Below are 14,737 nucleotides of genomic sequence, written 5' to 3' on the forward strand. Positions count from 1 at the left end.
GTGCAGTTTCTGCTGCTTTCCATGTCTACTTGTCCCCTTGTTATTAAGCTTGGAAGTTGCCTTGATCTTGGTTCAGTTTTGCATTTCCCCCAATAACGGTTAAGGTTAGGATTGGGGGAGGGGAAGCAGATCCTGGATCGGTACCTAGGGGAAATGTCATCCAGGAGAATTAAGCCCCATCATTTAGTAGTCTCCCATCTCCCAACTAGTTCCTGATTAAAAGGGAGATTTGTATCACTCCCACAGAGTAGCCTACAGCAAAACACTCCCCCAGAGTAGCCTATAGAGTATAATATAGCAAAACACTCCCACAGAGTATCCTGTTGCAAAACACTCCCACAGAGTAGCCTATAGAGTATACTATAGCAAAACACTCCCACAGAGTAGCCTATAGAGTATACTATAGCAAAACACTCCCACAGAGTAGCCTATAGAGTATACTATAGCAAAACACTCCCACAGAGTAGCCTATAGAGTATACTATAGCAAAACACTCCCACAGAGTAGCCTATAGAGTATACTATAGCAAAACACTCCCACAGAGTAGCCTACAGCAAAACACTCCCAGAGTAGCCTATAGAGTACACTATAGCAAAACACTCCCACAGAGTAGCCTACAGCAAAACACTCCCACAGAGTAGCCTATAGAGTACACTATAGCAAAACACTCCCACAGAGTATCCTATAGCAAAACACTCCCAGAGTATCCTATAGGAAAACACTCCCACAGGCCAGCCAACAGCAAAACACTCCTACAGACCAGCCAATAGCAAAACACTCCCACAGAGTAGCCTACAGCAAAGCATGCCCACAGAGTAGCCTATAGAGTACACTATAGCAAAACACTCCCACAGAGTAGCCTATAGCAAAACACTCCCACAGAGTAGCCTAGAGTACACTATAGCAAAACACTCCCACAGAGTATCCTATAGCAAAACACTCCCAGAGTACACTACATCTAAACACTCCCACAGAGTAGCCTATAGAGTACACTATAGCAAAACACTCCCACAGAGTAGCCTAGAGTACACTATAGCAAAACACTCCCACAGAGTAGCCTATAGAGTACACTATAGCAAAACACTCCCACAGAGTAGCCTGTAGTAGCAAAACACTCCCACAGAGTAGTCTACAGCAAAACACTCCCACAGAGTAGCCTACAGAGTACACTATAGCAAAACACTCCCACAGAGTATCCTATAGGAAAACACTCCCACAGACCAGCCAACAGCAAAATGCTCCCACAGACCAACCTATAGCAAAGCACTCCCACAGACCAGTCTATAGCAAAACACTCCCAGAGTATCCTACAGAAAACGCTCCCACAGACCAGCCAATAGAAAAACACGACCCACAGACCAGTCTATAGCAAAACACTCCCACAGACCAGTCTATAGCAAAACACTCATACAGAACAACCTATAGCAAAACACTCCCACAGAACAACCTATAGCAAAACACTCCCACAGAGTATCCTACAGAAAAACGCTCCCACAGACCAGCCAATAGAAAAACACTCCCACAGACCAGCCAATAGAAAAACACTCCCACAGACCAGTCTATAGCAAAACACTCCCACAGAGTATCCTATAGCAAAACACTCCCACAGAGTATCCTACAGAAAAACGCTCCCACAGACCAGCCAATAGAAAAACACTCCCACAGACCAGCCAATAGAAAAACACTCCCACAGACCAGCAAATAGAAAAACACTCCCACAGACCAGTCTATAGCAAAACACTCCCACAGACCAGTCTACAGCAAAACACTCCCATAGACCAGTCTACAGCAAAACAGTCCCACAGACCAGTCTACAGCAAAACACTCCCACAGACCAGTCTACAGCAAAACACTCCCACAGACCAGCTCTACAGCAAAACATTCCCACAGACCAGTCTATAGCAAAACATGGGATATGTTAGCGTTTCAGCACCAGCTGAACCCTAAGAAGAAGATGAGGACAGTTAATCTAAGGGGGTATATGTTACAGGATGTAATGCCCCTTAATACCTAGTCCCCCCTCTCCTTCCCTTTCCTTTTCCCCTGGTTATTAGAGAGCCACAGGTGCTCTGGGCCCCAGGCTCCGGCATGCTCACCCCAGGACAACCCTCCTCACTCCTGGGGCCCTGGGCTGGCCAGCGGAGCTGCACATCTGAACGGCTGGGTGTCAGGTTCTACTGAGGGGAACCCGAGACACATCCTGTCAGGAAGCCACTGGACCAACAAGCTCTGAGGAGCACAGAACAGCGCCCTCACTTTCCCTCTCTCACCTTCTCTCCCTCTTCCTCCCTTTCATTCTCTCGCTCTCTTTTTTCTTCTGAAACAATCCTTTTGAAATGATTATGCCTTTGTAGTCAGAGTGTGGTAGAATTTTGTATTTTTTTAACCTTTATTTAACTAGGCAAGTCAGTTAAGAACAAATTCTTATTTACAATGACGGCCTACCCCAGCCAACCCCTAACCCAGATGACCCTGGGCCTATTGTGCGCCACCCTATGGGACTCCCCTGACAGTTGTGATACAGCCTGGAATCGAACCAGGGTCTATAGTGACGCCTCTAGCACTGAGATGCAGTGCCTTATAATAATGGGGCTTCATAAGGGAATAAGGCTGCATTGCAGACAACCTAAATGACCTGTTGACAACAACACAAGGACAACAATATGAAGTAGCATCTGCATTGTGATTACGGTAATTTACTCTAATAAACTACTATTGAATTGCTATGTACATGTAATGAGGTTAAAAATAAGGTGATCCAGGTCTCACCAGTGGGTGGGACACTTCTGTCTTCCACTATTTGGTTCTTTATAAAGCTATTGATTAAAACAATATATTATTACAGTCCAACACCTCGGTTGTTGTTTGTCTGGAGATTTATTACAGTTCATTCTGTAGTTTATTTTACAGTTTAGAATTAGGAAAGTTCCATGTGAAACCTAACACCGTTATGCCAAACAGATCAACTCAGTTAAACTAAAACCTGTATTACTTTAAGGACAAAACCATTAAAAAAAACTCAACCACACAATAGGATATTTGGACATTTTGCCAAAAAAATAACAGTAACTCATTAACGAGTAGTGGCAAAAGACAAGCAACTGCAGTCCTTTGAATATGAAAACTGATCCTATGGTGCCGTTTCCACATGGACAATGAAATGTAAACTAACCGCTTCCTCTCAGGGCTAGTCTTGTGCTGGCCTGAGGTACCAATAGCTTTGTGCGTCGTCGCCTTCTTTCCCCTCGCTCTTTGTCTTTTTCATAAACGAAACATTGTGCTTCTGGGCCCGTATTCATGAAGAATCTCAGAGTAGAAGTGCTGATATAGGACCAGGTCCCTCCTGTCCTTGTAGTCTTATTCATTATGCTCTAAAAGTCTAAACTGATCATAGATCAACACTCCTACTTTGAAACAATTAATGAATAGGGGCCCTGGTCATTCACATAAGACACAATAGCATAGCTGAGACATGCTCAAGGCTAAAATGCTTAGAATGACTCTCTCCTCTCTCTCCTCAGACAGGGGAGACTCTCTCCTCAGACAGGGGAGACTCTCTCTTCTCTCCTCAGACAGGGGAGACTCTCTCCTCTCTCCTCAGACAGGGGAGACTCTCTCCTCTCTCCTCAGACAGGGGAGACTCTCTCCTCTCTCCTCAGACAGGGGAGACTCTCTCCTCAGACAGGGGAGACTCTCTCCTCAGACAGGGGAGACTCTCTCCTCAGACAGGGGAGACTCTCTCCTCTCTCCTCAGACAGGGGAGACTCTCTCCTCAGACAGGGGAGACTCTCTCCTCAGACAGGGGAGACTCTCTCCTCAGACAGGGGATACTCTCTCCTCTCTCCTCAGACAGGGGAGACTCTCTCCTCAGACAGGGGAGACTCTCTCCTCAGACAGGAGAGACTCTATGCTCAGACAGGAGAGACTCTCTCCTCAGACAGGAGAGACTCTCTCCTCAGACAGGGGAGACTCTCTCCTCTCTCCTCAGACAGGGGAGACTCTCTCCTCTCTCCTCAGACAGGGGAGACTCTCTCTTCTCTCCTCAGACAGGGGAGACTCTCTCTTCTCTCCTCAGACAGGGGAGACTCTCTCCTCAGACAGGGGAGACTCTCTCCTCAGACAGGGGAGACTCTCTCCTCTCTCCTCAGACAGGGGAGACTCTCTCCTCTCTCCTCAGACAGGGGAGACTCTCTCCTCTCTCCTCAGACAGGGGAGACTCTCTCCTCTCTCCTCAGACAGGGGAGACTCTCTCCTCTCTCCTCAGACAGGGGAGACTCTCTCCTCTCTCCTCAGACAGGGGAGACTCTCTCCTCTCTCCTCAGACAGGGGAGACTCTCTCCTCTGTGAATTCAGTCGACTACCTGAAGGGATAGGGAAACATCTCTCTGTAGCCATTCTCCTCAAACTCTCAAGTCTTCACATTTCACCAGGCCAAATATTTTTCTTTATGACTCACGTTGAACTCTATAGTCAGTTAAACCACTCATTTAACCTTGTTCCAACCTGTTGGAGGCTGATGCTGACTGGCTGGCGGCAAGGGTGAACCATACTGGCTGACCTGCAGGGGGTGCACTAACGTAGCAGTAGTAGTGTTTTCCCATGCTAGTCCTCAAACCTCATTGTGACCTATATTTATCTTGTTTATACCTTGTATAGCTTTTTTTTTGTATATGTTATGAGGGAATTGTGCTGTTATATGTTTATTTAATATCTTAACATCTTATCGCCTTGCAACAACTGAAGTTCCCTTGGGGAAAACAGTCATTCTATTGTATCCCTGAATAGGCTGCTCTTGTAGTTCACGTCATTTCATTTCAAAGCCCTCGAACCTGACAATAGTTGGGTACATAAGTAGCTACAATAACAGCAGCATGAATCCCTGCTGTATTTCCCCCATACTAGGAATGAATCAACTCAGGCATAGCTACTACTGTCCTCCCGCTGAAGCAACACATCATGTTGATGAGATTCGAATAATGGGATGTTTCACTAGATCGAGCCAATGAGCAATCAGTAGCCAGCTGCTTAGAGCCAATGAGCAATCAGTAGCCTGCTGAAATGATTTAGTGGGACAGAATCTGCATTCCAAACTGATGATAGTAAAGTTGCGTACTACACACACTGAACTGATGAAACTGATGATAGTAAAGTTGCGTACTACACACACTGAACTGATGAAACTAATGGCTACTGTTCTAACAGATGGCTACTGTTCTTCCTGCCACCATTGACACTTTCCCTCCATAATGAAGTTGGAGAAGTGTGAAGAAAAAAGAAAGCCAGACAGAATAATGAAAAGGCCAAGAAGACAGGCAGAGGAAAGAGATAGTTAAACAAGTCATAAGAGGAAATGGGGGATGCTTACACGTCCATTCTACCCATCGATTTAGTCTATCTAAAGTCAAAGGCACATTTCAAGTGGTCTTGGTAGAACTCCCATTTTAAAATCGGTGAACCTATGTCTGGTTCTTGACAGGGTGCTCTACAGTACAAACATTTGGACACAAGGCCTTGAGTGTAGAAATGAAAACATTTAACCAGTTTAATGTTTGTATCCTTAACAAAAGCTTAACCCTTCCCTTATGTTCAGGGTCAATTTGACCCAGAACAGAGTTTGAAATCACTAAAATACTATTTTACGTAATTTCTTCACCATAACCCTTCATCTACATCCCTAACTGTGAGTCTGAAACTTGTAAAACATGTCATTTAAAAAAATCCTTTTTTTTTTTTTAATTGACCTGGTAAAGGAAAAGTGACATCCATGATGATCTGTGTAAATTTGACCTGCAATTTGACCCCTGCATCTTCATTCTGACCTAAAGAACTTTAGAATGGTGTGTCCTAGAAACAAGCTGCTTTCTGCACAGGAATGGTGAAACCTTGCTGATCACATAGATATATGTATGATTTCCCTATGACTCAGAGGTTGAGGAACACTGGTCTGAAGTAAATTTGACCTTGACTTTTGTGCTAGAGACAAATTGTATTCTGTGAAGTAAAGCTCTAACCATGATGATCACAAGGACATAAATATGTTTGGTAACACTATTTGGATAGTCTGTAGAGCAGAAAGGGGGCTATCAACAACATTTCAACTAACTATCTACTAACCCTAAACCTAAGCCTAGCTCTAACCCTTACCCTAACCTTAACCCTTATTTAAACCTTACCATAACTTTAACCGTAACAAGCAGTTGCTTATCAACAGTTTGTTCGTAATATGACCATCTGTAGAACTACAGTGCATTCGGAAAGTCCCCTTCACTTTTTCCACATTTTGTTATGTTACAGCCTTATTCTAAAATGGATTAAATACATATTTCCCTCATCTACACACAATACTCCATAATGACAAAGCGAACAGGTTTTTATACATTTATGCAAATTTATAAAAAAAACAGAAATACCTTATTTACATAAATATTCAGACCCTTTGCTATGAGACTTGAACTTGAGCTCAGGTGCATCCTGTTTCCATTGATCATCCTTGAGATGTTTCTACAACTTGATTGGAGTCCACCTGTGCTAAATTCAATTGATTGGACATGATCTGGAAAAACACACACCTGTCTCTATAAAGGTCCTACAGTTGACAGTGCATGTCAGAGCAAAAACCAAGCCATGAGGTCAAAGGAATTGTCCGTAGAGCTCAGAGACAGGGTTGTGTCAAGGCACAGATCTGGGGAAGGGTAACAAAAAATGTCTGCAGCATTGAAGGTTCCCAAGAACACAGTGGCCTCCATCATTCTTCAATGGAAGAAGTTTGGAACCACCAAGACTACCTAGAGCTGGCCGCCCGGCCAAACTGAGCAATCGGGGGTGAAGGGCCTTGGTCAGGGAGCTCTAGAGTTCCTCTGTGGAGATGGGAGAACCTTCCAGAAGGACAACCATCTATGCAACACTCCACCAATCAGGACTTTATGGTAGAGTGGCCAGACGGAAGCCACTCCTCAGTAAAAGCCACGAAAGCCCACTTGGAGTTTGCCAAAAGGCACCTAAAGGACACTCAGATCATGAGAAACAAGATTCTCTGGTCTGATGAAACTTTGGCCTGAATGCCAAGAGTCAAGTCTGGAGGAAACATGGTTAAGCATGATGGCGGCAGCATAATGCTTTCACAGTGTTTTTCAGGAGCAGGAACTGGGAGAGTAGTCAGGATCGAGGGAAAGGTGAACGGAGCAAAGTACAGAGAGATCCTTGATGAAAATCTGCTTTAGATCGCTCAGGACCTTAGACTGGAGAGAAGGTTTATCTCCCAACAGGACAACGACCCTAAGCACACAGCCAAGACAACGCAGGAGTAGCTTCGGGACAATTCTCTGAATGTCGTTGAGTGGCCCAGCCAGAGCCCGGACTTGATCTCTGGAAGGTCTCTGGAAGGTCCTGAAAATAACTGTGCAGCGACGCTCCCCATCCAGCCTGACAGAGCTTGAGAGGACCGCAGTGAAGAATGGGAGAAACTCTACATATACAGGTGTACCAAGCTTGTACCCAAGAAGACTAAAGGCTTTCACTGTCAAAGGTGCTTCAACAAAATACTGAGTAAAGGGTCTAAATACTTATGTACAGTTGAAGTCGGAAGTTTACATACACTTAGGTTAAAACTCGTTTTTCAACCACTCTACAAATTTCTTGTTAGCCAACTAGTTTTAGCAAGTCAATCAGGACATCTGCTTCGTGCATGACACAAGTAATTTTTCCAGCAATTGTTTACAGACATATTATTTCACTGTATCACAATTTCAGTGGGTCAGAAGTTTACATACACTAAGTTGACTGTGCCTTTAAACAGCTTGGAAAATTCCAGAAAATTATGTCATGCCTTTAGAAGCTTCTGATAGGCTAATTGAGTCAATTGGAGGTGTACCTGTGGATGTATTTCAAGGCCTAACTTGAAACTCAGTGCTTCTTTGCTTGACATCATGGGAAAATCAAAATAAATCAGCCAAGACCTCAGAAAAAAATTGTAGACCTCCACAAGTCTGGTTCATCCTTGGGAGCAATTTCCAAACGCCCGAAGGTACCACGTTCATCTGTTCAAAAAATAGTACGCAAGTATAAACACCATAGGACCACGCAGCCGTCACATCGCTCAGGAAGGAGACGCGTTCTGTCTCCTAGGAATGAACGTCCTTTGGTGCAAAAAGTGCAAATCAGTCCCAGAACAACAGCAAAGGACCTTGAGAAGATGCTGGAGGAAACAGGTACAAAAGTATCTATATCCACAGTAAAACGAGTCCTATATCGACATAACCTGAAAGGCCGCTCAGCAAGGAAGAAGCCACTGCTCCAAAACCGTCATAAAAAAGCCAGACTACGGTTTGCAACTGCACATGGGGACAAAGGTCGTACTTTTGGAGAAATGCTCTCTGGTCTGATGAAACAAAAATACAACTGTTTGGCCATAATGACCATCGTTATGTTTGGAGGAAAAAGGGGGAGGCTTGCAAGCTGTGCTTTGCTGCAGGAGGGGCTGGTGGCACTTCACAAAATAGATGGCTCATGGGGAAGGAAAATTATGTGGATATATTGAAGCAACACCAAGACATCAGTCAGGAAGTTAAAGCCTGGTCGCAAATGGGTCTTCCCAATGGACAATGATCCCAAGCATACTTCCAAAGTTGTGGCAAAATGGCTTAAGGACAACAAAGTCAAGGTATTGGAGTGGCCATCAGAAAGCCCTGACCTCAATCCCATAGAAAATTTGTGGGCAGAAGTGAAAAAGTGTGTGTGAGCAAGGAGGCTTACAAACCTGACTCAGTTACACCAGCTCTGTCAGGAGGAATGGGCCAAAATTCACATAACTTATTGTGTGAAGCTTGTGGAAGGCTACCCGAAACGTTTGACCCAAGTTAAACAATTTAAAGGCAATGCTACCAAATACAAATTGAGTGTATGTAAACTTCTGACCCACTGGGAATGTGATGAAAGAAATAAAATCTGAAATAAATCATTCTCCCTACTATTATTCTGACATTTCACATTCTTAACATAAAGTGGTGATCCTAACTGACCTAAGACAGGGATTTTTTACTAGGATTAAATGTCAGGAATTGTGAAATACCGAGTTGAAATGTATTTGGCTAAGGGGTATGTAAACTTACGACTTCAACTGTAAATGTTTTTTTGCAGAAATTTCTAAAAACCTGTTTTTGCTTTGCCAGTATGGGGTAGTGTGTGTAGATTGATGAGGGGTAAAAATTCATTTATAAAAAGGCTGTAACGTAACAAAATGTGGAAAATTCATGGGGTTTGAATACTTTCCGAATGTACCGTATAGATGGAAAATCTGGACTCTCAAAATAAAGTGGGACCGTATATTTTCCCTGTGATGTTCAGAGACCGAGGTACATTGATCTGAAGTTTGGCAAAAAAAAATGAAAAGAAATTCACAAATATCATAAAATGTCAATTTGATTCATTTACGACTTTGGTAAAGTAATCAAACATTTCTCTCAATGTTGAACAGTTGGGTCGATCAACTCATGGGATGAAAAGACGACATTCTCAGCTACTAGCAAATATATTTTGGGAGGTTAAAATCATATATCTATATTAATTTACTTACAGGTCAACAGGTCAAATTGACCAGGAACATAAAGGGTTTAGGCCCAATCAAACAGAAGCGAAGGCTTAAAAGCTGACCAAGTCAATGGGGTTTCATTTCATTGATCTAAATAAATGTATTTTTTATTTATATATACACAGGTTTATTCTCATTGAGATAACATCTCTTTTCCAAGAGAGACCTGAAATGTATAAATGTATATATGTTTCATTTATCTGCTGGTGATAGTAAACCGAGACTAAAGAAAACTGAAATTTGTTACAAATTATTACCAAGAAAGAAATACCTGAATATCAGCAAATACGACTTAACTCATCGAGTTAACTGAAATACTAAATGAAAACAAAGTAGGTTTTGTAGTATGGATAATTGCTGGTTTGCAGTACTAAACAGTGTAGTCGCCTACTTAATGCAAGTTGTGGATTGTCTTACATTTCAGCACATGACAGAAGTATAACATACAGAAAGCAGTGCATTATGGACACACATACATTACGCTGAACGGGTATGACTACTTACTCTTATTTAACATTACAGAGACCAACCTAAGCCTGTTCACATCATAAGCTCTACATAGAACCAGACACAACACAAGGTACCTTACGTCTATGAACGCAGTGTCTCTTCTATAAGAAGCACCATTTAGAGAACTTGGTCAGCATTTCAGGTTCATTCTGTTAGATTGAACTCCCTGATAGGACAACGTCTGGTTTTTGTAGAACATGTAATTTTTAGAGGATGTGCCCTCACTGCAACCTGTGTGTTTTGTGTGTGGGTGTGTGTTTTGTGTGTGGGTGTGTGTTTTGTGTGTGGGTGTGTGTTTTGTGTGTGGGTGTGTGTTTTGTGTGTGGATGTGCGCAGATGCGTTCGTGCTTTGAGAGTCTGTGTGCATTCGTGTGTTTCATGACTGCGTGTGTGTTTTGTGAGACTGCATGTGTGTATATGTACTCGCGTGGTGGAAGTGTGTGTATGTGTGTGTGTGTGTCTGTGAGCTCAATCATTGTGTGCCCTGGCAGAAGGAGGGTTGAGTGGTTTTTAAGCTGGGAGTCCAACTGTGTGTCAAACAAGTGGGAGACAGCTGCGATCCCTGCCTGGTTGACCGACTGCTCAGGGATGGATTCATTAGTACAGACCGTAGCAAAATATTTAATTAGTTATTGGACAAATTCAGGTAGGTCCCTCCTTGTTTCTGCCCATTTGGTTCCTAAATGAATACACCCCCATCTATCTGCCTGCCAGGGACACTGGACGATGCCTTACACACCGCTAAACAAACCCAAACTCTAACTAACATGGACCAAGAGCAGGCTGCTCACTCACATTTCCCTTAAAGCTACTGTTACTGTAATCCACTACAATGATGTTACTGTAATCCACTACAATGACTACAATAAATAAAAATAGAACGACAGACCCAAGCAAGAATATACATCTAATTGGTAAACGGCTTGCAGCCAACAACCCTTGCTTTTAAGATTAACCTTTGTCATAGCGACCGATAGAATTTCCTAATTTTTCTCTAAATTCATCTGTTACTGTAATCCACAAAAATTATCATTCCAATCCACCAAAACAAATAGCCTACTTCCATTAAAAAGAGGATATATTCTTGAATCTAGATGTTATAACAATATAATATTGCCATGTGTTAATCATTATTTGTGTGAATATAAATTAAACAAGACTTAATTTTGTAAATCAAAATGATAACTTTAAACAAAAAAGTATTCGGCTGCGTCATTGACGATTTTTAAAATCCAAGTCCATAGAGAAAAGGCCAACTTCGATACCAGCAAAACGAGAAGGGAACTAAATACCATGTTGTCGTTGATTAAAGCATGCAAGGCAAATGAAGCTGTGTATTCTCTATAGACTTTAAAGCATTCCACACCTGGACTACTGTACCGTACATGCGATCCTTAATATGTAAAATATCACCCAACATATTTCAATCCAATATATAGTGTGACCAGTCTGAAAGTGTCAGGTCCCTTACCACGGATCGTTCCCCAGTCTGAGTCCCCCTGGGGACTACCCCTAACCCTGGGGCTGAGGAGAGCTGTGTAGGAGAGAGAGTGAGTGTGAAAGAAAGAGAGAGAGACAGAGAGAGCGAGATAGAGTGTACGGAGCGGCGTGTTAGTCCACTCAGTAGTACTCACCGTAGGTCTGGTAGCGCAGAGACAAAAGTCCAAGCAAAATGAGATGGCTCCAATGTGCTCCTTCCCACAGCACCAGCATGGTGTCTGGACTGTTAGCCGGGCTACAGATGAGGGGGGAACTCCCTCAGGCTCCGGCCTCCACACAACTCTCAACTCCCTGGTTCTCGCTCTCCCCCCTGTGTGTGTGCTCAGAGACTGGGGAATGCGCGCGTGTGTGTCTCCTCTCTGTCCATGGTATGAGAAACTCCACTCTGCACAGCACACACAGCAGCCTCAATTACTGTTCCTGCTCCACACTGACTGGCCAGCTGTGTGAGAGAGAGAGAGAGAGAGAGAGAGAGAGAGAGAGAGAGAGAGAGAGAGAGAGAGAGAGAGAGAGAGAGAGAGAGGAGTTACATTTCTCTCTCTCACAGTGCAGTATGTGTGTAGTAGTAGTGGGGCTGGCAAGGCCAGGGCCAGCCCCCTCTTCCCTCCCCAGACTCCTTGTGGATAAGACAACAAAGCGGCAGCTGATCGCTCCTGGCCTGGCTGGAACGCCCACCACTAACCCTGCTCCTCTGCCTGCTCCTCTCACACCTCCCTGAGCTTCTGTTGCCCATGGAGAAGGTCAGGGGTTGAGGAGAGGAACAAGGGAGAGGAGGGGGAAGTTAGTAAGGGCAAGAGAGGGGTGAGGACATTCTCGTCCTCTCAAAACAAGCAGAGGACCTGCCAGTGAGAATCTCTGGCACCCACAGTTAAGTAGTGAAGCAAATTAACAGGAGGAGATCTCAGTGGAAAAACAAATGGGATCCTCTGTCTCTGTGGTTGATACCAGTTTGGCTCGGCATTATTTTCCCCCTCCAAATTATGCTGTGTTTCATCAATATGTGCATATAATTTATCAAAACATAACACTACATCAGTCTACAAACTAAATTATTGAATTCAAGACAATTGACACACACAAATATTGTACATAACAGTATGCATAAACCATTGATTCAATCAACGTCCTACATTAATACATTACCTTTTAGAGAGATTGACTATAAGGGAAGACATCTGTATGTGCTGCTACTACGGTGTTGCTACTACAGTGTTGCTACTACCAGTGTTACTACTACCAGTGTTACTACTACCAGTGTTACTACTACCAGTGTTACTACTACCAGTGTTACTACTACCAGTGTTACTACTACCAGTGTTACTACTACCAGTGTTACTACCAGTGTTACTTCCAGTGTTACTTCCAGTGTTACTACCAGTGTGTTGACAGGAAGACCCTAACCTTAAATCATTAGTGGGAAAAATGTCCAAACTGATCCTAGATCAGCTCCAGCAGCACAGGATTGGTCCCTGGATGAAACAGCAGGTTACACATGAAGAAACATTCAGAGTAGTTAGAACTGAGATGACATCATCTCTGCCAAAAGCATTTCCATTAATAAAGAGATGGAGTGAGACAGTAACAGGCCATTTCCTTTTCCCTGTAAGGCCTTTACCACACAGCTACAAACGACCTCGCCCCCTCTGACACACACTCACGCACGCCCTGACTGTGAGCTGTGTGTGTGTGTGTGTGCCAGCATACTAGCGCCCCTGTGTTGTGTGTGTGTGCAGACGTGCAAATGTATGCACATGCATGCCTGTGGATCTGAGGGAGTATTCTGTGAAGGCTGTTATGGCGTCAACTGTTACTTTAGACCTCGCCGTCTCCGACGAGAGCCAAGTGAGGGAAGGAAGCCAAGAGAGGCACAAAGCACACCAACAGGCACCCAAACTGCCCATCAGCACAAAACAAAACAACAAAAGCAATTCACAAAAGAGGAGGACAACACAGACACCCAGATGTCTAGTGAACTCTCGTTTCTCCTCTCCCTGTCTAGATTTGTTTTTCCGTTCATTACACGACCAGACTTCTGTTCTTTTCACTCGTTGGTCATTAGCAGCTAACAAATGGGCACCCTCTTTCTAAATTACTCCACCAATAAACAGTCCCGCCCTCCCCTCTTCTCCGTACCCCTCTACCCTACTTTGGGTCCCCTAAACTCACTCCCCAACACACCCTGTTCTCTCCAATCAACCGAGATGTAACTTCCAGCATGTCCAGCCCCAGAAAAGATTCTACAAACTGAGATTTCCTCCTTTTCACCAGTTAGTGGAACAACATAATTGTGTGTTAGTACACGTGTAAACTTCAAGCTGTGTGTGTGGCTGTGTGTGTATGTTTGTGTGTTAGTGCATGTGTAAACGTCAAGCTGTGTGTGTGGCTGTGTGTGTGAGACTGACTGTCTGTGTGACTGTGTGTGTGGGTGCCTGCGGCTGTGTGTGTGGCTGTGTGTGTGGCTGTGTGTGTGAGACTGTGACTGTGTGTGTCTGCGACTGTGTGTGTGCCTGCGACTGTGTGTGTGTCTGCGACTGTGTGTGTGCCTGCGGCTGTGTGGGTGCCTGCGGCTGTGTGGGTGCCTGCGGCTGTGTGGGTGCCTGCGGCTGTGTGGGTGCCTGCGGCTGTGTGTGTGTGTGTCTGCGACTGTGTGTGTGTGTGTCTGCGACTGTGTGTGTGTGTGTCTGCGACTGTGTGTGTGTGTGTCTGCGACTGTGTGTGTGTCTGCGGCTGTGTGGGTGCCTGCGGCTGTGTGGGTGCCTGCGGCTGTGTGGGTGCCTGCGGCAACTGAGTTGTGGTTTCACTTTGGCAGTGTGGCTGTCAGCGGTGATTTGTGGTCTCACTTTGGCAGTGTGGCTGTCAGCGGTGATTTGTGGTCTCACTTTGGCAGTGTGGCTGTCAGCGGTGATTTGTGGTCTCACTTTGGCAGTGTGGCTGTCAGCGGTGATTTGTGGTCTCACTTTGGCAGTGTGGCTGTCAGCGGTGATTTGCTCGAGGCGCAGGATTACATGCGAGGAGGAGGACCTCTTTTCCAAAACGCTGGGACACTATGTACCCGCCCCGCCCTCACACACTGTCCCTCTGAAGTGCGGGGGCATCCATCAAGGGCCCAGCATGAGGGCAGACGGGCTGAAAGGGCCCAGC

The 14,737-nt window shown here is 44.5% G+C and overlaps 1 protein-coding gene across 3 annotated transcripts in view; it reads right to left on the reverse strand.

Moving 5' to 3' along the window:
- The window catches only part of bmpr1ba (bone morphogenetic protein receptor type 1Ba), a 162,419-nt gene that overhangs the window by 42,111 nt on the left and 105,571 nt on the right, over positions 1-14,737 (reverse strand). For all 3 annotated transcript variants that reach the window (XM_014172483.3, XM_014172486.3, XM_014172484.3), the window contains one exon: positions 11,731-12,038. In XM_014172483.3, coding sequence (XP_014027958.1) covers positions 11,731-11,809 — 79 coding nt within the window. In that variant the 5' untranslated portion in view covers positions 11,810-12,038. The remainder of the gene's footprint in view (positions 1-11,730; positions 12,039-14,737) is intronic.

The sequence above is a fragment of the Salmo salar genome, chromosome 24 (genome assembly GCF_965601325.2).
Source record: "Salmo salar chromosome 24, fSalSal1, whole genome shotgun sequence".
NCBI lineage: Eukaryota > Metazoa > Chordata > Actinopteri > Salmoniformes > Salmonidae > Salmo > Salmo salar.